General features: G+C 43.7%; 1 protein-coding gene across 2 annotated transcripts in view; it reads left to right on the plus strand.

Moving 5' to 3' along the window:
• TNKS (tankyrase) overlaps positions 1 to 24602 on the plus strand; it is a 207598-nt gene extending 182996 nt beyond the window's left edge. For both annotated transcript variants that reach the window (XM_074228240.1, XM_074228239.1), the window contains exons 18-28: positions 5057 to 5245; positions 6919 to 7156; positions 7743 to 7825; positions 9247 to 9367; positions 10824 to 11003; positions 11872 to 11969; positions 14930 to 15004; positions 16076 to 16181; positions 21046 to 21232; positions 22087 to 22243; positions 24070 to 24602. In XM_074228240.1, the coding sequence (XP_074084341.1) occupies positions 5057 to 5245; positions 6919 to 7156; positions 7743 to 7825; positions 9247 to 9367; positions 10824 to 11003; positions 11872 to 11969; positions 14930 to 15004; positions 16076 to 16181; positions 21046 to 21232; positions 22087 to 22243; positions 24070 to 24156 (1521 nt within the window). In that variant the 3' untranslated portion in view covers positions 24157 to 24602. The remainder of the gene's footprint in view (positions 1 to 5056; positions 5246 to 6918; positions 7157 to 7742; positions 7826 to 9246; positions 9368 to 10823; positions 11004 to 11871; positions 11970 to 14929; positions 15005 to 16075; positions 16182 to 21045; positions 21233 to 22086; positions 22244 to 24069) is intronic.
• The last annotated feature ends 1440 nt before the right edge of the window (positions 24603 to 26042 follow it).

Below are 26042 nucleotides of genomic sequence, written 5' to 3' on the forward strand. Positions count from 1 at the left end.
TGTCAGTACAAGAGCACACCAGACTTGAGGCCTTCTGAGGGTCTTTAAATGGAGACTGCAGAGTTCACCCAGAAAAGAAGCCAAGTTCAGTCTCCTTCAAGGTTCAGTTTCACTCCTCGTGATCTTTGAAGCATGGCTGGTGACATTGTCTTTGTAATTTTCCATGAGTGAATGAATCAGTATTTATTACCGTATTTCACCCCAGAATAAGACTAAGTCTTAAAATTTTTGCTCCAAAAGATGCTTTGGGGCTTATTTCAGGGGATGTCATTCCTGTGGGAATCCTTATTTGATTTATTCTTCTCTCTGCAAGGACATTCTTCACATCTTTAGTGCAGTGAATGCTGCTGAATCCCAGGCTAACAGACCTCTGACCATCTCAAAAAACAAGTGCCAGCATTCAATCCACTCACTTCCTCATAATTGCTCGTGGGCACTAGGCTTTTTTGGTTTTAAGAACATAAATGGCGAGTCATTTTATCTCATCTATCTTGCACTTAATGATGATTGGAGGGAGGGGGGCTTTCTTTCCATCTAGACATTATCAAGTATGAATGTTATTTGCGTGTTGTGTCTGTACTCTGATTGTTGGCAATAATTTTCAAGTTCATCCATTTACGTAAATGTTGACCTCTCAATCCAGAGATGCTCACTTGAGTATTTACAGACTTAATTATAATTTATATTATCATTTATTTTAAGTATTGATGTTAGTAATATAATTTATTTATATTATTTTATAATTCAATGCACGCATCGTGTGTTGGGTGTGTGTGTGTGTGTGTGTGTGTGTGTATGTGTAAGAGAGAGAGAAGAGGAAGAGAAGAGAAGAGAAGAGAAGAGAAGAGAAGAGAAGAGAAGAGAAGAGAAGAGAAGGATTTTATCTGGGCTAAGCAAGTCCTAGGCCAGGTGCTATGATAGAACTACAGAAAGTGAAACAGATTCTGTCAACAGGAAGCCCTAGCACATAAAGTTCATCTGTCAAAGAGATGGCCAGGCCCTGAGTTTACCCTAGTAGGTCAGAGGATGTGATAGCATAGGCTTTGGTCAGCTGGGAAGGCCCCGAGGACCTTAAGAGTCAGTAGTGTGTGGGGGCGGCTAGGTGGCATAGTGAATAGAGCACCGGCCTTGGAGTCAGGAGTACCTGGGTTCAAATCTGACCTCAGACACTTAATACTTACCTAGCCATGTGGCCTTGGACAAGCCACTTAACCCCACTGCCTTGAAAAATCTTTAAAAAAAAAAGAGTCAGCAGTGTGGTAGATTTCACTGACCACCGTAAATACTTAACCCACCTGCCAAGTAGTTCCTGAAGGCTGGGTATTAATGTTTTGCTCAATAACCACTTATTCACCCTACGATGCTCTATGTGCTTTGGATTACCTGGAAGCCCCTTTTCAAAGCTCTGCTTCTCAGTCTTCATTAAGTAATAAGGCCCCCATCCCACTGCTTCTTTTTTCTCCCTATCAGTTGAAACTATGAAACTGAGCTGGCACCAGCAGCAACCTAACAAAGACCACACTTTGGTTCTGATCATGAGCAAGATGACTGATAAGTAAATGATGTGTTGCCATTTGTGGCCTTGTTAGTTCCTTGAAGGTAGGGTAACTTTGAGGAGATTTTAGCCTGAAGCCAAGTCCCTGCTGAACTGTTCTTCCTCTTGTTCTTTGACCTTCTTTCTTTATGAAAAAGCAAAGAGAATTTTTGATAAGAGAAATGAGTGACTAGACTGATCAGTCTCATCAAGTTCAGCCTGAACCACTCGCTCCTTGACTGAGAGCCTGGGGCTGGAAGGTATTTTTAACAAATGGTTTAAAGAGGACTCTTCTTTTAAGGCTTCCTCACTCAGCATCAAGGAGGATTACTTGTAGAGTTTCTGCTCAGAATGAACTGGGGAAGGCTTAGAGAAACAAAATGAGTTGGGTTTTTTAGCTACGAGAAAGATCTCTGTCTCTGCTGTGAATGCATCAAGTAATGACTGACATTGAGAACAAGTTGCTCATCTCTGATTTTGCCTTCAAGCAAAGCATTTTTGTTGTATGGCTACATAGATTGTGGAGAGAATTTGAGGTTACAGACGGTTTGGGCTAAATGGTTTCTATGTGATTGTCTGCTCAGGCTCAAACACAGTTAGCCAGCATGCTGAAATTCATTGCTCATGTCTCTTGAGAATTGTACTTGGGAGTAAAATTCTTCAGAGCTCTATGTGAAGGAAAACAAGAGAATTCAGAACTAAGATGTTAAAAGTCATAAGGATGTCTACTGCACAGTTCCCCAAATAAGGGGCCGGGGTCCCCTGAATGCTCATGTTGGCTGCAGATGGCCTTGTGCTGATTATATCACACCTCAGAAATTTACCTTTTGGCAGGACAACCACAGTTTTAGGAATTTTGAATCCACATGATAAAGACCAGTTGGGTACATTGGGTCATTTGTCCACACTCTGATTTACAGTTGGACAGATAGCCCCTAACAGTTGGACATATAGCCCCTAATAGAGATGGTCCAACAATATGTTTGTCTTGGACAGATACAGAAGATTGAACTAGAGAACTGAATAGGAAGAAGAAAACCACATTCAGCAAATGGTCAGTTTAGAGCTAGAAATAATCTCCAAGTTCCTCTCCTCCAACCTTCTCATTTTGGAGATGAGGAAAAGTTAAATGATGTCCTCTGGAAGACATGGAAAACAATTTGGCATTAAGCTAAAAATGACTAAAATGTCAATACTTTTTGTTAAAGAGATTCTGCGACTAGGAGAAATAGCAGACAAAAAAGGCAGCACTTGTGATGATTGTAACCAGACCAGAGGTAGATGGCTATCATTTGGAGATAATTCAGTTTGATCTGGGATCTCATTGATGTCATGTCCTCCCCCACCCTCATCAGCATGGAGTCCTTCACCCAGGGTGCTGAAAGAAAGCCTTTATTTCTTTCTGACATTGCAGAGACACCAGCCTTATGCCTCATCCCTTGACCTTGCCACATGCTCAGCTCATCCTCTCTTCCTCTCATTCATTTCACCTGGTGACATTTTTTCCTAAGCCTAGACAATCTATCCAATAAACACTTATTAAGTGTCTACTGTGTATTCAGCGAAAATAGACAGTGGAGTTGGACTGGGAGAACAGGGATTGAGAGAGGCATTTACAGTTGTGGAGGGAATAAGGAATAGATTAAGGAGAGGGAGAAGTGAGTGAGTACAGATTGTGATGAAAGAGGGAAAGTTCTAGCTTCAGAATTCTTGAGATGCCATAGTTAATGGCTGAGGGTAGGGGCCTCCAGAGTCTTTACCCCTGAGGACTGCCTGAGGTAGGAGGTCAGGAGAGTTGAGGAGGCTGATGATTGGGGAAGCTGAAGTATTAGAGACTCCCTGAAGCTGAAATGCACTTTGTCATCTTTAGTATTGTAGGGTGCCATAGTCTGGCAAACCTGGCATTTTGATAGCATTGCCTCCTCTGGCCAGCTCAGAGTCCAGGCTAGATTCATTCACTTCAGGAAAGAAAATCAGTCCTGGAAGAAGTAGAGCTAACCTTGCAATGTTATATAGTTCTGTCGCTATCAGAACAATTCTCCAAAATAGAGAACATCCTATCACTTTCCCTGTCTTATCATTGAAAAGCTAAGAATGCATATTTCATTAATGAATTGATTTAATGAAGGATAAAATAGTAACAATAGCTCATATTTCTTTAGCAGGGGAGCTTTTGGAAGTGGGGATAGCATGGTTGAGCCTGTGCTTTAGGAGAATCAGTTTGACAGCCAAGTTGGAGGATCAGTAGGCAGGGAGACCAACTAGAAACTGTTTCAATCATACAGGCATGCAGTAGGGTAACAACTGTGTCTGTGGAGAGAAAGGAACAGGTGTCTAGGAGACATGTGGCAAAGGTAGAAATTACTTTATTGTTAATTGGATCTGGAGAGTGAGAGAATATGGAAAGTTGTAGTGGCTCGGAAGCTGGTGGCACTCTTGATAGTAATAGAGAAGTTTGGATAGAGGATGGATTTGCACTTGTAAGACTGTTTCCAGGACATCCAGTTCAAGGTGTTCAGGAGACAGTCAAAGATAAAAGACTAGAAGTCAGCAAAGAGGTTAGGACTGAATGTGTATAGTGTAGAATCACCAACATGGAGATGACAGAATCAGTAGGAGCTAATGAGATTACCAAGTGCAATAAGTGTATAAAGGGAAAAGAGTTCAGAGCAGAGCCTTGGGAACATCCAGTTAGTGAATGGGGCCTGAATGAACATCTAGCAAAGGAGCCTGAGAAGGAGAATTCAGAGAGGTAGGGAGAGAGCCGGGCTAGAGGGAAAATTAATGTCATGGAGATGATGATAGTGTCAGACTGCAGAGGGGCCAAGAAAAGACTGAGAAAGTCCATTAGATTGAACACATAAGAGACATTAGTAACTTCAGGGGAAAGACTTAAAAAGAGAGTGAGAGGGAAGAAGTGGAGGTGCCTTTTGAAGATGACCTCAAGAAACTTAATCAGAAAAAGGTAGATAACAGGACACTAGGTAGCAGGAATGGGTGGATCAAAAAGATTTGATGCAAGATTTGAAGGGTTAGTGTGTGTGGAAGAGGGGCTTCCCTTTCTTTGGTATGATCCCAGAGGGCAGAGCAAGGAGTAGTGGATGAAGTGGTCAGAATAACTGGCCTCACACTTAAGAGGTCCAGAGAGGAAGGGCTGTCTGTAGGCACGAGTCAGCCCTCCTCAGAGGTGGCCGCTTGGGAATTATTTCATGGTCTCAAAGGTCCCTCCCACTTTCAGATGCTGTGATTTTGTGAGAAATAGTTACAAGCAATACCTTCAACGTGTTCTGGCTGCAAGAAAAAGAAATCCCGGACAGGCAGTCACTTGTTGGTCAATCTTTAGTTCAGGAATAAACTGAAGCTGAGGGAGGCTTGAGTGTGTTGGGGGGAGAGTGAAAGGAAAAGGAAGAGATTGGGAAAGGGGGGAGAGTCAAGAAAATGAATCAGAAAGAAATTGAAGGAAAAGTACTCAAGGCCTGGCATCCTTGATTGTCACTGGTTTCGTTCCTTTTGATTTTGCAGCATGTGGACATTGCAGCCTTGCTGATCAAATACAACACATGTGTGAACGCTACCGATAAATGGGCCTTCACTCCATTACATGAAGCAGCCCAGAAAGGAAGAACCCAGCTGTGCGCCCTGCTCTTAGCCCATGGTGCAGACCCAACCATGAAGAACCAAGAGGGACAGACACCTTTAGACCTGGCCACGGCAAGTTCATGCATCACTGGACCATCTAGATAAGAGATCAGTGTCCAGGTCCCTCATTTTCACAAATGAGAAAATTCAGACCCATAAGAGGCCAAATGACTTGGCCAAAGTCACACAGCCAAGCCTGAAAACCACACCTAATGCAATCCAAGCATTGTAAATTACCTTTTTTCAGAACAAAGAACAACTTCTTTGGATTATTTCTTTTTTTGTTAACATTACAATTGTGTCAGTAAGAACTGAAATTTTTATAAGACAACTTTAAAAAGTAAGGTATATCACAAAAAGAAGCTAGTAACAGTTATTTATCCCCCCAAAACCAATTTTAGTGCCTATTTTGAATACGTGTTATAGTGAGTGAAATCTGCATGAAATGAAACAAAGGTTTGAGCTTCAGAGTATATTGATTTATTTGTAGGGTTTGCAGATGCACAACGAATCAGGGCCCAACCCCACCCCCCACCCCCAGTTGACCCTCAGTAAAGACTTTGTACATTATATAAATGTAGGTTGTGTTCATTCAGGATATATACATACACACATATAATAAATACAGGAAATAAAGTAGAACATAAGATGAGATCATCTGATTTCTTATAGGAAAGATTAGGGACTTTCTGAATTGGGAGGAGAGAGTTTGAGGACTCTGCCAGATGTGAAAGAGGATGTTATTCAATTCCTACAGTTGGGTGGGGAAGTGGAAAATGAAATGTATCTCAAAATGCATTCAAATTTACAAGATAGATTCTGTTTGGTTCACACAATTCCCACAACTTTCAGTGTCATTTCTGTATTTACAATATTATATTGATGATTTGGGAAGTCACAGCATTGACACTGACCCCTGCTCAGATCTGTAGTCATTAAAGAAAGGCAAAATTAGTTTTGATAATCTGTACTATTACTAAGACGGGAAAGCATAGCGATGCATTAAAGAAACATTTTAAACAAATAATTTTTTTAAAACTTTTGTATTGAATTCTTACTTGGCCGAAAGATAGTATTCCCCCATGCATTCTGATTTATCATTTTCACTTTACAATACTTGGATGCTGAGCTGAATGACTTAAGTCAGAATAACTAATGACCTTTGAAACCATATTTCCTCTTTAATTTATAAAAGAAATTGACCTGGGCAGCTAGGTGGCATAGTGGATAAAGCACCAGCCTTGGAGTCAGTAGTACCTGGGTTCAAATCTGGTCTCAGACACTTAATAATTACCTAGCTGTGTTGCCTTGGGCAAGCCACTTAACCCCATTTGACTTGCAAAAACCTAAAAAAAAAAAAGACCAAATGAAAAAGCATATATTTAAAAATCTGGTTTTAAGGATACATTTAATTACTAAAACTGAAATCGAAACTCCAAAATTATTGTGAGTGATTAAAAAAATTGTTAGTTCTAGATAGTTATCTTCCTGGCCCATGAAAAAAATAGTAAAGGTCTAAACCTTGAAATCTGAACTGATCATCAATATCACCTGGAGAGCTTCTTTATGCAGCTGCTCTTCCAGTGAAACAAACTGCTAAAGGAAAAGAGATTGCAAAAACCAGAAGCAAAAAAGGGGGGGGGGAGGAAAGTGGGGACAGGCTGTGGCCCAGACTCAAGCCAGGAATAGTGACCTGTAGAGGGAAGAAAGGGGTTTCTGAAACTCTGGGGTCTGTTGTTTCGTAGGCTGATGACATCCGAGCTTTGCTGATTGATGCCATGCCTCCAGAGGCTTTGCCGACGTGTTTCAAGCCTCAAGCTACTGTTGTGAGTGCCTCCCTCATCTCTCCAGCCTCCACCCCATCCTGTCTATCTGCCGCCAGCAGCCTCGACAACCTTGCCGGCCCCTTGGCAGAATTAGCAGTAGGAGGGACTTCAAATGCTGGGGATGGAGCAGCAGGGGCCCAAAGGAAGGAAGGGGAAGGTAAGTTGACAAGGGAAGTGTGGGCCCTTTTGAAAATGACATGAAGGATACTCTTGAGGACAGAGACCCATTTTCCTGGTGGGAATTGTGGCAAGGTGGTATGAAGGCAGCCTGTCCAAAGTGAAGTAACTGCTTGGATTGCATACCTAATATACTTTCTGAGCATCTTCAACTATCTAATCTCTTGGGGCCTCTACTGTTCTTGATTAGATCTTTTCCAGTAATTCAGAGGCCAGCCCTAGCTGTTCATTGAACCTGTTAAACAGTCCTTGCTGTTTAAAGATAGTTTAGAGAGGAATGTGATGATTTACTTGGTGGGGTGGGGTGGGGAACCTAAGCTAGTTAGGAAACGTAGGAAAAAATCCAACCGAGCCCACCATGTACTGCTGAAGACTTTTCTGTAGAAACTGTTACATGTGATCAGTTCCATTGGGTTGGCTGGAGTTACCTGTGATGACTTGGCCAGACAAAGAGGATGATGTGGCCCAAAGGGCCTGAGCTCCCCAGCTTAGAACAAAGCTGCAGCTTTTGCTTGAAATGACTAGCATCCTTGCTAAGAGAGCTTCCTGTGTTTGTGTTGTTCCAGTGACAGGTCTTGACATGAATATCAGCCAGTTCCTCAAAAGCCTGGGCCTTGAACACCTCCGGGATATATTTGAAACAGAACAGGTAAGAAGGGTCTTGTTTAGAGGAACCATGGAGGTTTTGGTAGAGGCTTTCTCCTGTGTGCTCATTCAGAGCTGGCCTCTTCTTGCATTTTGAATTTCATTCATTCTCCTCAAGCAAGCCAACCTTGAGCAGCTTACTGGATAAACTCCTCTCCACAATGACCACATACAGTGACTTTCTATTTTACTCTCAAATGTTGTCAAATGTGTTTGGAAATCAAGGCCCCTTTCTGTGACACCACACCAAAGTCATCTCACCAACCACATCAGCTTTCTTACACTCAACAGTGTTCTTCCTAAAAAGTATGGCCCCAGAACCTGGCCCTTTACCCTTGAAAGAGCCCAGAGTGCCAATATAAAGCTTTTTCAGATCAATTGACTGCTGTGTCAGAAGATCCATGATGTCATTGGTGTGGCGACTTCTCTCAACTAGTACTGATCAGACCTCCTGCTCGGCATTTTAGTTGACAGTGGGATGGATCACTTGCTGGGCCCAGAAAAAGCCCTTTTTGGAGAAAGGTGCTGAGGTCTTCTGAGCTGAGCCCAGGCCGGGCATAATATGACCCTGGGCTTGCATGCCAGCTTGGCACCTGCCCCAGAGTTTGTGGGAGTCTGGAAACTGGTCTTCTCCATGCTTTTTCAAGGGTGAATGAAAGGGGTTTCCATCTTGAACACACTTAAAGAAATCAGTGTGAGTCTTTAGAATCCCTTTAAAGTTTGATCATTGGTGCTCTTTGTTATAGTGGTCCTCAAAGAATAGAAGAAATTTTTAAAAATTCAACAGCCTTGTCTTATCTTATTTGTTTTGTTTGATGTCTGTATCACTTGATATCCTTTAGGAAAATGTTCCTGGATTCTTGTACTTTGTCTTTTGCTTGATAATCAGCTCAGTTTTGTAGGATATGTTACTTGGAGAGTATAAACAAATCTATTTTTGAAATAGTATATTCCAGAAGCTCTCTCCTTGTGATGAAGCAGTAGTCTTGAGCAACCTTAGCCAATCACTTTAGCAGCTGCATAAAGTATGGATTAAAGAAGGGGGTGGGGATCAAGGAGCCAAAGTTAGGGGCTATGGACAGTTGACCAGTAGAATTTCCAACATGTTGGCCAAGCGACTTCAGGTACCCTCATCACAACAAGAAACCACTGAATGAAAGATGGTGAGAGAAAATATTCACATGGGGAAAGGGTGCAGAAATGCCAGTAGAGACTGAGTAAGGTATTCAATCAGAAAGTTCCTAATATAATATAGAAGTAATAGACTCCTGGAAGAAGCCATCTCTGTGGCCTGTATACTAGGCCCCTCTATATGCTTCCCATGGAAGACTGAAAAGGCGAATAGAAGAAAGTGGTAGAGACTGAAGTTCTGGGGTATTTCCTAAGTAATGGTGAAATCCTAACTACCGAATTTCCATTTTTCAGATAACCCTAGATGTGTTGGCAGATATGGGTCATGAAGAGTTGAAAGAAATAGGCATCAATGCATATGGGCATCGTCACAAATTAATCAAGGGGGTGGAAAGACTTTTAGGAGGGCAGCAAGGTAAGATATTTATGATGTATGACTGTCAAGAACCTCTGGCATATTTTTTGTTTTAATTAGTGAAGAATCAGTGGGAAACTATTCATTAAATACTTCTCTGGGCCCAACCCTATGCTACAGAATCCATGGAAGACACAAAGCAGTGGGGAACAAAGTTTACACTCTCCTGGAGATTGCTGGCCCCAAATCACTGTTTTGTTCAGAAAAATCACAGAAGAGTCAGTTGATAGTCCCTTTCTAGAAGATGGTTCCCAGAGGAAGAAACAAAAAGGGCTGGACGTCAGGGGAACAAAGAAGAAAATGAGTTTTCTTATTTGTGATTCTCCTCTAATTATTATTGGGTTGAGAGGAAGACAGACTAACCGTGTGACCCTGGGAACATCACGTTCATCTGTAAAATGGGGTTGTTTCAAGAATCCCATGATTGGTCATGGGGACCATCCTTTTCCAACCTGACAGCACTTGAGGGGGAAGTGACTTGGCCAGGACACTCAGCAAGTCAGGGTATGGGATTGAATTTGAACTCTCTCAATCTTTCCTACCTGACACCAGTCTCATGGTCTGTCCTCTGCACCCTGAGCTGCTGTTGGGAGTTAGGTTGCATTTCTAGGAAACAGCTTCTGACCAGAGCAGAGCAAACTAGTTCATTTCCTCCCCTCTTAGCCAACAGGTCATCTCTGTAGGCTATGGGCCAGCATAGCATGTTGGAAAGGTCACTTGGGGATCAGGTGGGGCCAGGCCAGGGGTTCAGGTGCTGATCTCCACAGTGTGACCTTGTGTAGCCACCACCTCCTCTGGACACGGACTCTGAAACCTAGTCTCCATCAGCTGTGGAGGACTCTTAGCTACTCTCCAATGCATAAACTCTTTGTAGTGTGGTGCACTGGAAGGACCGCTGGCTTTGGAGGCTAAGCACCAGGGTTCAAGTTCCGACTTTGCCACTTACAGCTTGTATGACCTTGGGCAAATCCCTTCCCTGCTCCGGGCCTGAGTCCCCTCCCCTCTAAAATGAAAGAACAAGCTGGCATGCCCTCCGAGATGTGCCTTCTCTAGTCCTAGCCACTGGCTTCCAGACCCCTGAGACACCGGGTGGGATCCGAGGAATAAGAGGGTGGGTCATTCTCAGGGGAAGGCTTTGCTTTGGGCTTGGAGAGAGCCTCGACCATGGATCCCTAGATCTCCCCTCGCTTCTTCCACAAAGAGACCACTTGACTAGAGGGCCCTAAATCCTGTATCTACCAATGCAGTGTCACTGCCCTGAACAGAGAAGGAGCCAGCCCCAGCTCACCACTGCCCAGGGCCTACTTAGCCTTAGTGCTGGCACGTGGGGGCTGTGCTGGGGGCTACATCATTCCTAGCCTGCGTCAGCTTCTCTCTGGAGTCTCATTGTAACTATAGGGTCATATCATCATGTTCTAGAGCTAGAAGGGACCTCAGAGGCCTCTTCATTTTACAGATGAGGAAACTGAGGCCCAGAGGGTGAAAGTGACTTACCCAAGGTCTACCAAGAAGTGGCAGAGCTGGGATTCGCACCCAGGTTCTTTGACTTCAAATCTAGCCCTCTTCCCATTACCTCATCCCGATCAGAGCCAACTAGCTAGCGAAGGAGGAAGCAGCACAGTTGGCAGCGTTTTCAGTGAGTACCCACCAAATGGAGAGGAAATAAAGAAAATGGTCAGATACCTGAGCAGTGATCCATCAAGCCTGCTCCTTGAGAGACAAGTGGTCAAAGGATATGAGCAGATGTGAAAACTTCCTCCTCCCCACACCTGCCTGAACAGTGGGTCATAATGACTGATAATCAGAAAAATAGAGCTTAACATAGCCCAGAGGTATCCTTTTAAAGGCATGAACTGAACCAAGATGGTAGAAGCTAGGAAATGAGTCATGCTCCTCCCCTGCTGGTCCAGTGTTCTGGAGGAGAACAGGAAAAGATCCCCTCTTTAGCAAAAGTTGCATACCCTTTGACCAGAGATTCCCACGCATGGAATTATGCCCCAGGGAAGCAATTTATGATAAACAAAAGCTGGAAGGTGAGGGGAGTGTGGACCATTGTATAAAAAGGCCTGAGCATTGGATGTGCACCCACACCAGGTCAGGAGAGCATGGACAGAGCCCAGGCCATGTCCCCGGGGAGGCAGACCCAGGGAGCTCACTCCATGAAAGCAGCTACTACCCTGGGAGGGCCGGGGGGCTCCAGGGCCCATCTGCCTCTCCTCCCAGGACAGGTGCTTTTCTGAGCTGCAGTGTCGAAAACTTCTCCTAACTTGATAAAACCCAACAGCATCAGGAAGCTGAACCTTGGCCCCGCTCCAGCGGAGGACTCTCACTCTGATCTAGCCTCATTGGGCTGCCCATAGATTGAGCTGCTGCTGCTCCTGGTCATTCAGGGCTGTGGTTTTTGATCTTGGGAGGTTTTTATTGGATATGTTGGGTTTTGCCTAAAAAAACGAGTTGCAGAGATGCTGGAACGGTGATGGGCTCTGTTTCTTTTCCCTTTGCAGGCACCAATCCTTACTTGACTTTTCACTGTGTTAATCAGGGAACAATCCTGTTAGACCTTGCTCCGGACGACAAGGAGTATCAGTCAGTAGAAGAAGAGGTGATGTATTTCCAAGAATGGGCTAATCGGTCGATCAGCAAGCATTTCTGTGCCGCAACGACTGTGCCAAGCTTGCAGCAAGGGGCTTGGGTTCCTGTGGATTATTAACTGCTGTGTGTGGGGGGCCTGGTTTAGGATATATTGGGCAGGTGCTGCTGATGGGACCAGGAGGGAACAGAGGGCAGGGAACAACTTGGCCTTCAGTCAGGAAATTGCCAGCTGTCTGGGTTGCTGCAGTTTTTTATTAGAAATCCACATTAAGAATGACCCAAAGGATGGTAAATTGGGTCCCTGAAGTGCCGTGCCTCAAATAGACTTTCCAGGAAATGGATGCTCAGAAGGGGGAGGTCTTGAGGAGACTGGAAGTAGCACCCCCTGATGGGCCACCCCTGTGTAGAGAGAGAGGCTCTGGAGGAACTGCCATACTACTGGAAGGCCCCATCCTTTGTCAGATCCTCACAGGCTGGGAAGTACTCCTAGATCTCGGGAACACCCAGAGCTTTGAATGAAGATAGTGTCAAAATTGAGGAAAGCCTGGCCTGGCAGGTGGAGAGCAGGTGACTGGTGACCAGAGAGATCCTCTGGCTCCACCTCCATCCATTGTACTAACACTTTGAACCTCTTTAGTTCCCCCTGGGATACCTTCACTGACAAGGGACTCACTTTCTGAGGCAATGGGAGTCCATTTTGGCACAATGCTACCTTATGTTGAACCAAAATCTGTTTTTCTTGCAAGTCTAGGCACCAAGCAAGATGAAGTCAGATCTCTTTCTGCATGGCGGTCTTTGACATGTGTTGTCTACCCTGTAAGCCAGGGGTTTTCCCTGGATTAGTTATTTCAGAGGGGCTGTGAACTAGAATGGGGAAAAACGCCACCTTTATCTTCACTAACACACACACACACACATGCGCACGCGCGTGTGTGTGTGTGTGTGTGACTCTTACTTACCTTGGAATGAAGAGGAAGATTGTGAGCTGGGTTAGGACAGGAGTTGGAAAGAAGAGAGGATGGAGGTTGTTGGTGCTGGGATTTGGACCAGGTGATAGATGGGTGGAGTAAATCTCAAAGGTGGAACATTTGCTGAATGGTTTCACAAGGTCTGTATTGTCACAGTGGCAAGGAGCGTGAAGTTCTATCATGGGGTTATTAGAGAAGGAGCAGCCAGACTCTTTCTGGTAGTGGGCAATGATTCTTGGACACATCACTCTTCTTTGGAGAAAGCAGCTGAGGAAATGGAATGGAGAAAAAAGTAGGATGGACCCTAATGGATAAATGTTATTTTGCTGCTCAAATAATGCCATCTATGCTGAATTTGACCAAGTTAGTTCAACTAACAGCCAGGGAAGCTAGGAGAATCTGAGTTACTCATAGCTTGGTATTTTGTGAAAGTATCATCAGCACTGGGGATGATCAGAGGAAGGTTACGGGAGAGATTATGTGAGCCAGAAGAGGATGAAACTAGAACATTCGACCTGAAAAAGCCATCTGAAACTGCCTCAGGAAGGCCCAAAGAACAAGAAGATTCCGGGTAATGAACAGGAGCCTGGGATTAATAACAGTTCCACGAGCCTAGATTTAGATTTAGGATTGGAGGTGAAATTTTTCTTTAGAGAAGGGAACAGAGGCCCAGAGAAAGTAAGTGACCTGCCCAAGGTCATATCCACTGGGAGGGGTCAGCTGGGATTTGAATTCCAGGGCCTGCCCTAAAGTGCTGTCCACTTTACACTGCACCATGACCTCTGGTATCCATTTTAGGACACATCACCAGAACTACCCAGACCCATCCCCTTCTACAGCCCTAAGAAACAGCTGCTGTGGTTGTGAAGCTCTCCAGGCCTGTTTAACTCAGGCTGCACCAGGTGGAAGTAATCTTGCTTCTGAACAGGGTGAAACCTGGGTACTGTAGGGATTTGAGGTTTCCTTGCTTCTCTCTTAGAAAACATCAACACTGGGAGTGCTCTACCTGAGCTGTACTCAGCCCCAGACCAGCAGGCTTCTGTGCCAATGTTTTCACCATGTGTTCGGTCTGGCAAGTTCAGAGTGAATTATACCAAGTCCTTCCCCCGGGCAGTATATTTACACACTCCAAAATAGCTTGTGACTCGGGGTGGGGGGGTGGGGGAGTAAGAGCGGGTAGTCTGCAGTGAATGGTAGTGGAGCAGTTCACCATATGTTGACACTCCCAAAAGGAGGAACACCAGATGTAAACCCCAAATCAGCCTATCTGTGGCAGCATCTCTCACAGAGGACTCCAACACAAGCATCATCTCCCCAAGCTGCTTGCAACTGTTCTCATCAGTCTTCCCCACTCACTGGAAGAACAGAATAATGACTGGTAGAAATAACTTTCCCAAACATTGACCAAGTGTTCTCTCTGTGGGGTCATAGCACAAAAGGAATTGGAGAGTCCCAGGGGCCTTGCAGGCAACAGGTCTCACAAGAGCCCCTGGACAGATTCTGTAGATGATGGGCAACCTAGACAGACAGAGCCATGAACTGCTTCTCAGTGGATGGGCAGTGACCCCAGGGTTGGCTATCCTGGCATCAACTTTGTGACAGATAACAGCATACCAATAAAGAACACAGATTTCCAGGATATTGTTTTTGAAAATAAAATCTCGAGTGAGTCAATGAGCACCAAATAGCTACATAGAGATGGAGAGTCTTATGGTACAACATTGCTTTTAGTCTTGATTTGTAACCTTTGGTGAACGTGTCAGCACAGTGGAAGCAGTGCTTCAAATTCAAGCGTCTCTCCATGTTGCTTGCTTTTTCCTTCCTTACTCCTGGACAAGAATCCCAACACTTTTGTGATTTGTGGCATGTTTTAACCACCAGGAAAAAATAGGGTAGAGGTGAAATATTGGAAGGGAGGAGACTTTGGCACATTAAGTATGCCTCCTAACAAGATGCCTCCTAAAGTTCCTGGTCCTTTGGACCATTTCGTTCTTTTATACAGATGCAGAGTACAATCAGAGAACACAGGGATGGAGGTAATGCTGGAGGTATCTTCAACCGATACAATGTCATCAGGGTAAGTTGGGACAGTCCACTCCATGGAAACCAAGAGCAGGTTTCCTTACTTGGGATCCCCAAAAGTCACCCCATGTGACAAGAGACAGGGCTTCCCTCTCCCTCTTCCAGTATTCCACTGTGACTGGGGGAAGGGTACAAGTACTTCTCATGGGGTGATCTCAGCAGGGGTCCCTACCAGACACTCCCAAATTTGTGCCAGTGGTAGTATCAGGTGTTAGATGGAAGGGCTCAGGCAAGGAAGGCTCTGACGTGAATATCATCTACAGTATGAGACCATGTTTGCTTTGTTTAGAGAGGGATGAATATATGGATGGCGCATAAGAACTATGCAAAACAGATTCCTCCTATTGTGTGTAAAAATCTTCTTGTGAAGGGGCTCTGGGGGTGAGCCTAGAAAGAAACCCAAGGTATCTGCTAAGTGCAGATATCTAGCACCATGGAGAGCGACCGGCCAACTTGGCTGCTGCTTGGTGGGGTGCGAGGCAAGGAGGCCCTCTCTTGTCTGTCTGTCAGCTGACTGTTTGCTGCCACTCACAGTATCAGTGTGAGCAGGTCAAGGCTGCTGTCACCCCAGGCCAGCAGAGGCAGAGGGAGGAAAGACTTCCTGGCCTGGTGGTGCAAGAGAGTCAGGGACTGCCCACCACAGAGTATTGAACAGGTTCCCCCTCCTCCCTGGAGCTGTCAAACCCCCCACAGGAAGCCTCCAGAATAAACCCTAAAAAGCAGAGGGCAGGACCTGAGGGAGCAGCTGGGCATCCAGGAGCTGCCCTGAGCAGGACCAGGGATGGGCATTCCCTCCACTGATTCACATCACCTACAGAGCTGTAGCTTCATGGTCAGGGAGGGCAAGAGAGACATGTTTGAGACATAAGGGGGTTATGACGTGGTGTTGGATATCTGGTTAATAGCTGGGGCAGGATTTGGATCCAAGACTTACTAGGTCACATGACCTGTTAAATATTGACAAACGTGATTCCACTAGTAAAATGTTAGGCTAACCCTTTTCCTTTCTCAGGCTCACATTGTCAGTTGGCCTACATGCTTGACTGATATTGTCTCACTGCTGCAGATTCAGAAGGTCGTGAACAAGAAATTACGAGAACGATTCTGTCACAGACAGAAGGAGGTGTCAGAGGAGAACCACAACCATCACAATGAACGCATGCTGTTCCATGGTGAGGATTCTTTTCTGTTGTGGATGCTGGACAGACTCCTAGGGTCACAGGGTTGAGCATGGGGGAGCCCACTGATGGCAGGGAGAGGTGGCACATTGATGAGTCTCCCGATCCCTTGGGCATGCTGTCTTGTAAAGCTTGTGGATGGTCCCGTTTCAAAAACATGCAGAGAAAAGAGACAGGGTCCCAAAGAAATAGAGTTTGATTATGGTGATTATCCAAATAGTCAAGAAACAAGCTCAGAGGCCCCAGGTTAAGAACCCCTGAACAAACAGAGGAGTCAATATAACTTCTTTACATTGTAGTTTTGTTCATTTTCTACCCAGAACTGATTTGGGGTTTGTTTCAGTTTTGTTCTTTTGCCTATTTGATATTTTTATTAGGGACTTCCTAGATCCAAAGCATTGAGGCCACTCTCATCTTTTTACTGAATTGATAACTGAGGCCAAAGGAGATTAAGTGATTTGTCCAGACCCCTTAGCTCATAAGTGTTAGGAGAATTCAGCCAAGAGAATGCCTGCCCTCAGACCACTCAGAGGTCACTTAAGCTGGTGGAGCCGCCAACTCCTGGACTGAAACTCTCCTGCCACTGGTAGGGATACCAACTTACTCAGCATGCTGCAGGCCTTCCTCTAGGTCCTGTATGTCTGGCTAATACACAGTCTGTCATTCCTTCCTCATTTATATTGATATCATCAGCTACCTCCTCTGCTCATACAGTATCTTGATCATGCCTCCACTTCATGCTGCAGCCTTTGTACTACCTGCTTTTCAGATTCTTCAGAGATGGTGGCATTTCATGCTAGAATGTAACTGAGAAAATATAGGTGTTGAAAAGGTGGACTTTGGTTCCAGAAAGCAGTACCTGAGCAGTTTCCCAAATATAATCCAACCACCTTTCTTCCTTAAGAGCTATTCTAGGCTCTGTTCACTGGCCTTCTGTAGTTCTGCCCAAAGCAAGACTCCAAGACTCATTCACCCATACCCTTATTTACTGACTATAATCCTCTAGATCCTGGATATTTGTTGATCTTATCTATTTTGAATGAAAATTAGTCTCAAGATTGACATGATCAACACAAAGTCATTCACAAACAAAAGCATCTGGAGAACTTAAATTTTTTTTTTCATCAGTAAAAATTCACTCACTGATACCCAGCACCCACCCACTGCCTCTTTGAGAAAGAAAGAAAAACAAAATTCTTGTAAGAAACATGCATTATCAAGCAAAACAAATATCTATGTTGGCTCTGTCCAAATATACACACACAGGATATGAATGGATGGATGTATACAACTCAGTAGTCATCTATCAGGACTTATTTCCTCATGAGACTTCTGGAATGCTTGGTCATATTACGTTGATCAGTTCCTAAGACTTTCAAAGTGGTGGTTTTTGTACAATGTACAAAAAGCTCTCCTGGTTCTGTTCACTTCATTCTTTATGATTTTTTAATAAGCTTATCTGAAATTGGCCTTCTCTTATCATTTTTCGTCACATATGCTTATGTCTCTGTGCACACACACACACACACACACACCCTACCTTAACTTGTTCAACCATTCCCCAACTGGTGAGTATACATACCCTTATTTTCTAATTATTTGACATTGTAGGAAGAGCTATAAATATTTTTGTTACATACTTAGAGTTGGTTTTATTTAGGATCTTGCCCCTTCTCCCCTTTCCCTCCTAATTTCTCTTTTGAGTAAATGTATTTCTGTATACAACTTTGTGCATTTTTCTCTTCTTTGTCCAGTTTACTTGACAGTGAGTTCAAGTGCCAGATATTCTTCCTATTCTTTCCTCTTTGTGTACACTTCTGGTTTTGAGATAATTTTCTGTAATACCTTCCTCCCCTTTCCACTTCACCCCAGTTTATTCTCTCCCTCCCTTTCTATTGTTCTTTTAAAAATTATCAGCATAACAGAACCACTCATAGGGCTTCTGTCTGATTAAACTCCCTTTATGATCCTTGATAATGACAGAGTTTAAAGGGGAAACATATATCATGTTAAAATGTAAGCAGTTGAGCAGCTACGGGACACAGTGGATAGAGCACCAGCCCTGGAGTCAGGAGGACCAGAGTTCAAATGTGATCTCAGACACTTAATAATTGCCTAGCTGTGTGACCTTGGGCAAGTCACTTAACTCCATTGCCTTGCCAAACAAAAAGTAAGTAGTTTATACTTGATCGGTCTTTTATGAATGTTCATTCATACTTGCTTTTTATGTTTCTTGTGAACATATTTATGTTCTGTGTTTCTTTTATGTTGCTGTGCAACACAGCAGTGTTTGCACCATACAGTTTTCTTGCAACTCTGGTCTTTTCATCAAGAACATTTAAAAGTGTTCTTATTTCATTAAACACCTATTTTTTTTTCCTTGTGGCTCTAAGTTCTTCTTGGTTATGACCCTAGATTCTTTGTTTTGTGGAATATTGAATTCAAAGCTCTCCATTCTTTGAATGTGGTGACTGCTAGATCTTGTGTGATCCTGACTATGGTTCCGCAGTACTTTAATTCATTCTGGATGTTAGCAATATTTTTTTTTTTTTTGACCTAGAAATAGAGTTAGGCTGAAATATTCCTAGGAATTTTCATTATAGGGTTTTGTGCATCAAATCACCAGTGGATTTTTTCCATTTCTGCTTTTGTCTTTCTGGTTGAGAGTAGTTTTTTTTCATCATTTCTTAAAATGTGATATGTCTCAACTATTTTTTTTTTTTTTTTTAGTCCTGACTTTCAGGTAGTCCAGTGATAGTAAATTCCTTAAGGTTAGGGTCTGTCTTTTACAAAACTCTGCCTGGCACAGATTAGACAATTCAATAAATACCAATTATTTCTTCTCAGTTTATTTTCTACATCAGTTGTTTGTTGCTTTGGGAGATAGCTTTTCTTCTATTTTCCTCAATGTTTTGACTTTGCTTTAGTATTTCTTGTTGTCTCATGAAGTTGTTAACTTCTGTTTGATCTTTTCTAATTATTTCTTTTTTATTCCAGGCTTCCTGGTGGATTTTATTGTATTTTATTTTATTTTTTTAGAAAGATTTTTATTTATTTTGAGTTTTACAATTTTTCCCCTAATCTTGTTCCCTCCCCCCCACCCCACCCCAGAAAGCAGTCTGTTAGTCTTTACATTGTTTCCATTCTAATTTATTTCTTGAATCAAGTTGTTTGTTTTGTTAAATCCCTTTCCAAGACTTTCTTTCTTTACTCTCTTTTCAGCCTATTTTTCTTCTATTGCTCTTATTTCTTTATTCAAACATTTTTATATCTCTTTTAAACAAATATACTTTATGTCTTCTAGGAATTATAGTTGAAATTGTGCCCAAGCTGATTTGTTTGTTTTTTGGTTTTTTGTGGGGCACTTGTTACAGATGTTTAGTCATTCTCTTCTCTGGGCTCAAGTCCTTGTCATCATTATAGCTTTTTATGGTGTTCTGATTTGTTCTTCCATCCTACTTCCTGACTTAGGATTTTTGAGTTTAGTTCTACATATTTGTGGAGGGGAATGGCTGGGCTAGTCCTGGGGTATTAACTGTTGTGTTATTCCAGGATTTGGGGGACAATTCAGACTGGGGATCTCATAAGTTTTCAGTGCTCCCAAGGTGATTTGATGCAAGGCAAAATCTGATCAGTATTCCACTGGTCTTGAGCTCATCAAGTTCCCAGACTAGGTGTGGAAATAGGTCGTGAGCTCCCTGCACTCAGATCTTCTGTAGCTTATTCTTCTGGCCAGACCTTGTCCCCAATGTCCACAGACTTCCCTTTCTTTTTTTGCTTCCCTGGACTGTGAAAGTGGCTCATTGTGATTTTTTTTTCTTGGATTTCCCAATCAAGATCTTGTCTGGTGTATTTTCTAGATCTCTTTTGTCAAAGGAGCTTTCTAAATCTTCTTAAAGTCATAGTCTTCTTAGAGCATCCTCCATGAGAGTGGCACACAGCTTTCCCAAATTCAAGGGTCTCCCTTGTACATGGGAAACAATAAGTGAGCAAAATTTTGTCAGTAGCTGTTTTTGTTTTTGGGTTTTTTTTTTTTTTTTTTTTTAGGTTTTTTGCAAGGCAACACAGCTAGGTAATTATTAAATGTCTGAGGCCGGATTTGAACTCAGGGACTCCTGACTCCAGGGCCGATGCTCTATCCACTGAGCCACCTAGCCGGCCCTAGTAGTTATATTTTCAAGGAATCTGCATTTCTGGGAGACCAGAGAAGTAATTACCAAAGGTGATTCCAACCTCTCCCCAAAGGAAGCAACATTGAATGTACACTTGGTCAATTCACCTTGGTCTTACCTCTGGGAAGCCAATCAAAAAGACCAGTATGAAAAAACATTGGACCTCTAAAATATCAGCTTTCATTACTGAAGAGAGATCTGCAAAGAATTAGATGAGATCTTCCAAACCAAACCAGTGTATACTGTAACTGCACATTGATTAAGAAATCAAAAGATGACGAATTTTATTTAACCACATCTCCATCTGGCATTTGAAATATTTAAATTATATATTGAGCCACTGAAAAAGAACAGTTGGTCTAGGGAAATGCTTGGTTTCAGTGATCTTTACTTGACTACAAGCAGGACTGACGGTCAAGTCATTTGTATTTTGGGAAGATAAACTCTCAAGTGTCTAGAAATAGGTTTTGGGTTTATGAAATCGACATAACAACCTTGTCAAGTCCTAAAAAAGGTCTTGGTAGGATGGGATTTTTCTTCCACAGTGACAGTCTTCACTAATAGAACATCTTCCCTGGACAGCCTGCTGCCCACTTGTGGTCACTCACTGAGGCATGGCATGATCAGACTCAAATAGTAGAGAAGCACAAGGCTCACTAAGCTTCTTTTGTCTCCTTTACTCCTAGGCTCTCCTTTCATTAATGCCATTATTCACAAAGGATTCGATGAAAGACATGCATACATAGGGGGCATGTTTGGTGCTGGGATTTATTTTGCAGAGAATTCTTCTAAAAGTAACCAGTATGTTTATGGAATTGGAGGTGGTACTGGCTGCCCCACCCACAAAGACAGGTCCTGTTACATCTGTCACAGGTGAGTTCTAGTTTCAAGGCTTCCTAAGAGTCAGTGATTTTCTGAAAGGCTCTGCAGCCACCCAGGCAGGTCCTCCACAGGTAAGGGGAAATGGGACTGTCTGTCCTGTGGGTATCATTTTCCTTCTGGTACTTGCCTCATAGAGCTCTCAAAACACAAAGGAGAGTGTTTGTGAAGTCCTTCAGTCAGCTCGCATTGTTAAGAACCTAATGCAGTGCTTGTCAGTACTGAAGGTAGAAAGAAAAGCTGAAGCCTGCTTTTACTCCCCTCAAGGATCTCCCAGGCTCATGGAAGAAATGGCATACAAACAACCTTGTGCAAACAAGACAGATGATCAAGACAGGGCAGGTCCTGGTGTGATAGGCTTCTTACAGACTTGAAGGGAGCCAAGAAGCCAGGAGTGGCAAGGAGGCAGAGGGTCTGGAGACAGTGGAGTTAGTTTGTGGGAGACAATGGTCATTCAGTAATTAAAGGCTAGGTAACGAATGGAGGCCAAAGATGGCCTGGCTTGTCTCACAAAAGAACTGATCTGGGAGGGAAGATCCTCAGTTGGTCTCTAGACTCCAATGGTGGGGGTGGGGTAGCATGTGCCAGACTGCTAATTAAAGACTTGTTACAAATAGGATCTCATTGAATCCTCACACCAACCCTGTGAGGTTGGCTATTATTATCCACATGAGGCACTTGAGCAAACTGAGGCACTCAGAGCTTAAGGGACTCAGCCGGGGCCACACAGCCAAGGGGCACCCAGGTCTTAGTGACTCCAAGGCCAGCACTCTCATCTATTGGGCCACCATCTGCCTCCATGAAAGCAAGGGAATAATAAAACCGCACTCCTTCCTTTTTTTCTACAGACAAATGCTATTCTGTCGAGTGACTCTTGGGAAGTCCTTTCTCCAGTTCAGTACCATGAAAATGGCCCATGCTCCCCCCGGCCATCACTCTGTTATTGGCAGACCTAGTGTCAATGGTCTGGCGTATGCAGAATACGTGATCTACAGAGGGGAACAGGTACGTTGGGCACATGGCCTAAGCGTGTGGTTGGCATGAGGAATTAACTCCCTGTAATTTTGTGGATTCAGTTTTAGGCACTTGAAAGCATTCTCCAACGAAGGGACTCCCAGGCTTCATCATATTGCCAGAGGGGTCCAAAACACAGTAAAGGTCAGATCCCTGGAGAAAAGTAGTGTTCGAACAGTCCAGGATCACAGAGGTAGGATTAGAACCGAGGACATGGTGGCCCCAAGGTCAGCTCCCTTCCCATGCAGAGCCATAGAGATGAGACTGCTGAGGGGTCCTTGGAGGTCACTAGCATCTTGAGATGTTGGCATGGTAGCCAAAGGGACACTTGAGTGATCTGTGCTGGAGCTGAGATGAGGAGACTTCTGCTGTCACGGAGAGGGAGACTGGAGTGAGGATGGGTCCACAGGAGTCAGAGCAAGGGTGGAGATTTGCTGAACATTCTCCTTCAGGCTCTTTTGGAAAGGCAAAGTAGGTCTGACTTTCTGAAGTAAATGTCTCAAAGAAGAATGAGAACTCAAAACATGAGAAGCTATTCTCAAATTTAGGAGTGGGAAATATAAAAGGAAACAAAACAAAGCCAAATGGGAAAGAAGTAGGGGTCAGAATATGCAAAGTGGCCTGTCAGCAAAGCCAGGGAAGGACCAGTAGAAGGAAGATGAGGACAGAATGGAAAAACTGTTGGAATTAGTGATCAAGAGGTCATTGGCAAGGAAGAAAGCAGGGATAGAAGCCAGATTAGATTGTAGGAGACTAAGTACTGAGTTAGGAGGTGGGAGCAAATCATTTCTTCTTCACTGCACCATCCCCTTTGGCCCAGCTGTACCACTTAAGCTCTGTCCCAAAAAGGACCCCCTTGTGCAAAAACATTGGGTATTTTTTGTGGTGCCAAATGATCGGGAAACTTGTGAAGATGTCCATTAGCTGGTGAATGGCTGTGAACATGTTGTAGCATATGACTGCAATGGAATATTGCCATGCTATGAGAAATGAGGAACGGGACAGTTTCAGAAAAACCTGGAAGACTTCTATGAACTGACACAAAAGGAAGGGAGCAGAACCAGCAGAGCATACACAGGAGCAGCAGTAACATAGCAGTAATCTATGAAAGACTTGGCTGCTCTAATTGATAAATAAGGATAAGAAAAATGCTGTTGCCCTCTAAAAAGAGAATTGATAGACTCTGGGTACAGATTGAATCATTTTGTTCTGTTCTTTTTTTTTTTAAGACAAATGAGGAAGTTTATTAGGCTTGTTCATATTTGTAATAAGTTTGGGATTTTTTGTTTTATTATTTGGTAGGGGGGAGGGAAAGATTTGAAACTGGGGCAAAAATGATCTTAAAAGTCTCTATGCTTTAAAGAATGAAAATTAAATAGGAAAAACTTCTAGGAGGGCTGTTTGGGAAGAAAACTAAAATGTGAGCTGTCAGCCTTCCTGTCGTAGATAGCAAAAATGGCCCATGATTTAAAAGCCAACTGTCATCCTGGAGTCATTGGTTCAAGGGAAACCTCACACCCTCCTCCAGCTCTGCAGGTTCCCTCTTCTTCTTCTCTAAATGTCCACTTTAGAGTATTAGAGCATCTGACTTAGTGATCACAGGTGAGTACAAAAAAACATAAGGAGGATGAGGATTAATTACAATTATCAAAATAGAAATCCTATTTTAACTTAATGCTTAGCTAAGAATACAATTACCCTCTCCATACTGGTTTGTACAAATGTGTCCATGAAGCTTGTGACCCTCAGAAAACCCTCGAGGGGACATAGGTCTGCTAGTTCAGCCACCCCCTTGATGCATCTTTGTTTCTCCATAGGCATACCCAGAATATCTCATCACATACCAGATCATGAAGCCTGATGCCCCTGCCCAGACAGCCACACCTGCTGAACAGAAGACTTAGGAAAGCCCACGCTGAAGCCAGATGGGACTTAAACCTGAGACTGGATTACATGTGATTGTTCCCCCAAAACAAGCCCCCCCCATAAAAATCCCTGACAGCCTAGAAACCAGCTGTTTGTCTTTTCTAAAGCATTGCTCCAGTGATGACTCTGGTCAGTGACTGGTCAATGCTCTGCCAGTCTGTGCCCTTGGTGAAAGCATCGACCAGGGCGACCTTGTCCCATGGCTCAGGCAGGATTCCCCCCAACCCCCTGCACGTAGCCAGGTTGATCGAGAGCAAGATTGCTTGGGTCTAGACTGGGGAAGGCTGCAAGTGGTGATGTTCTCGGGGTCAAAACTTGGGACATCCCTGCTCGGGCTATTTCGTTTGCATACAAACTACATGAAGCCCAGACCCATGGACCATACATTTGTAGAGATGCATAATTAGCTATTTATTTTGGGGTGGGTGGGTGGGGGGAACAATATTTGAAAATGAGCCAGGACCTTGAAAATATTTTGCACAGTCCAAACGACTAAAATCCTCAGCAATGCAAAGCAAACTTGTATCCTCACAAAGAAGGGTTTGGGTCCGATTCTTCTTTGGTTTTTGTTTTTATGTTTGCGCTTGGCATAGAATGCTTTGCTTTTAAGAACAAAATGAGTGTTTTCTTTTCAATCTGACCTGTTTTCCAATGGAAGAGTACCCAAATATTCAGGGCTTCATGAGCCTAACATGAAAGTTTACAGCCATCCCAGGGGGAAAAAACAGGGGACTCTCCATCCTGGCTAAAGTGTCAGCAGTTCTCCACTGAATTTGATCCAGGGAGGGGGCTGGCTGGCTATCAGTAGACTGAAAAGCACCTGAGGTGACAGGGTCCGAGGGGTGACAGGGTTTGATCATAGAAGCAGTCGACAGAGTAGCTAGCTGGAAGTCACCTGCCTTAGCAGGAAGGGGAGTAATCCTTAAATGTGTGCTGAGGGTGTGCTCTTCTTCACCAAGGACAGAAAAGAAATGACAAGTGGAGGACAAGCCTTTCAGCCATGAAGGGCCATTTTTAGGAGGATGACAGAGTGGATGCCCCCACCCTTCCTGATGTGTTCAAGAGCTACACTCAATGGAGATCCCACTGGGAGGAGACAATATTGACTTGGCTCAGCTCTTCATGGGTCAGGGCCTTGAGGTGGGCCCTTTTCTGGGGCCCTTTTTCACTTGCTCTCGAGTTGTTCCTTCTTTGTTTTGTGTTTGCCCGTGTTTTATTTCATCCTGGAGTCCATCCTTTCATTGACCTTGAAGCAGGAGTGGTTCATCCTCGAATGAAAATGCTAAAGAAGTTGTCTAAAACAAACTTTGAGCCCTTTTTTTTATTTTTTGGGGTAAAACCCTGATAGCTGATTCTTCTGAGAATCATCTAAGGTAGCCAAAGGTATGTCTCAGTCTTATCCAAAAGTTTGGAAACAATATACTCAAGATTTCTTTTTTCAGACATTTTGCTCTTGATTTGAGCCCACTGCCAGCTCACCCTGGTCTCTTGCGACCTCCAGGTGTGTCATCAGGGAGCACTGGGATCAGGAGGGAGCACTCTGGGACAGGTTACCTGAAGAGTCATCAGTTCCCTGAAGACTTCATCTAGTCAAGTGACTGGGTCTGGGTTACACTAGGTCTTCAGCATGAAAGTTCCAGTGTCCACATCAGTCAAAGTTGATCTTTATTTTCAGCTTTCTGATAGGAATGTTCAACACACAAGAGGGGAATTCTTTCAGGTGTAGTGATTTCCCTGCCCATCCCCTACCTTCTCTAGGTAGGTCTAGTTCTCCACATTATGCACAGCTTTAGACCTCAGTGAAACAATAGGGCTTGTTAAAGTAGTGTCCATAGGAAAAGATTTCAGAAGAAAGCCAGCCTAT

Source organism: Macrotis lagotis, chromosome 3 (genome assembly GCF_037893015.1).
Source record: "Macrotis lagotis isolate mMagLag1 chromosome 3, bilby.v1.9.chrom.fasta, whole genome shotgun sequence".
Taxonomy (NCBI): Eukaryota; Metazoa; Chordata; class Mammalia; order Peramelemorphia; family Peramelidae; genus Macrotis; species Macrotis lagotis.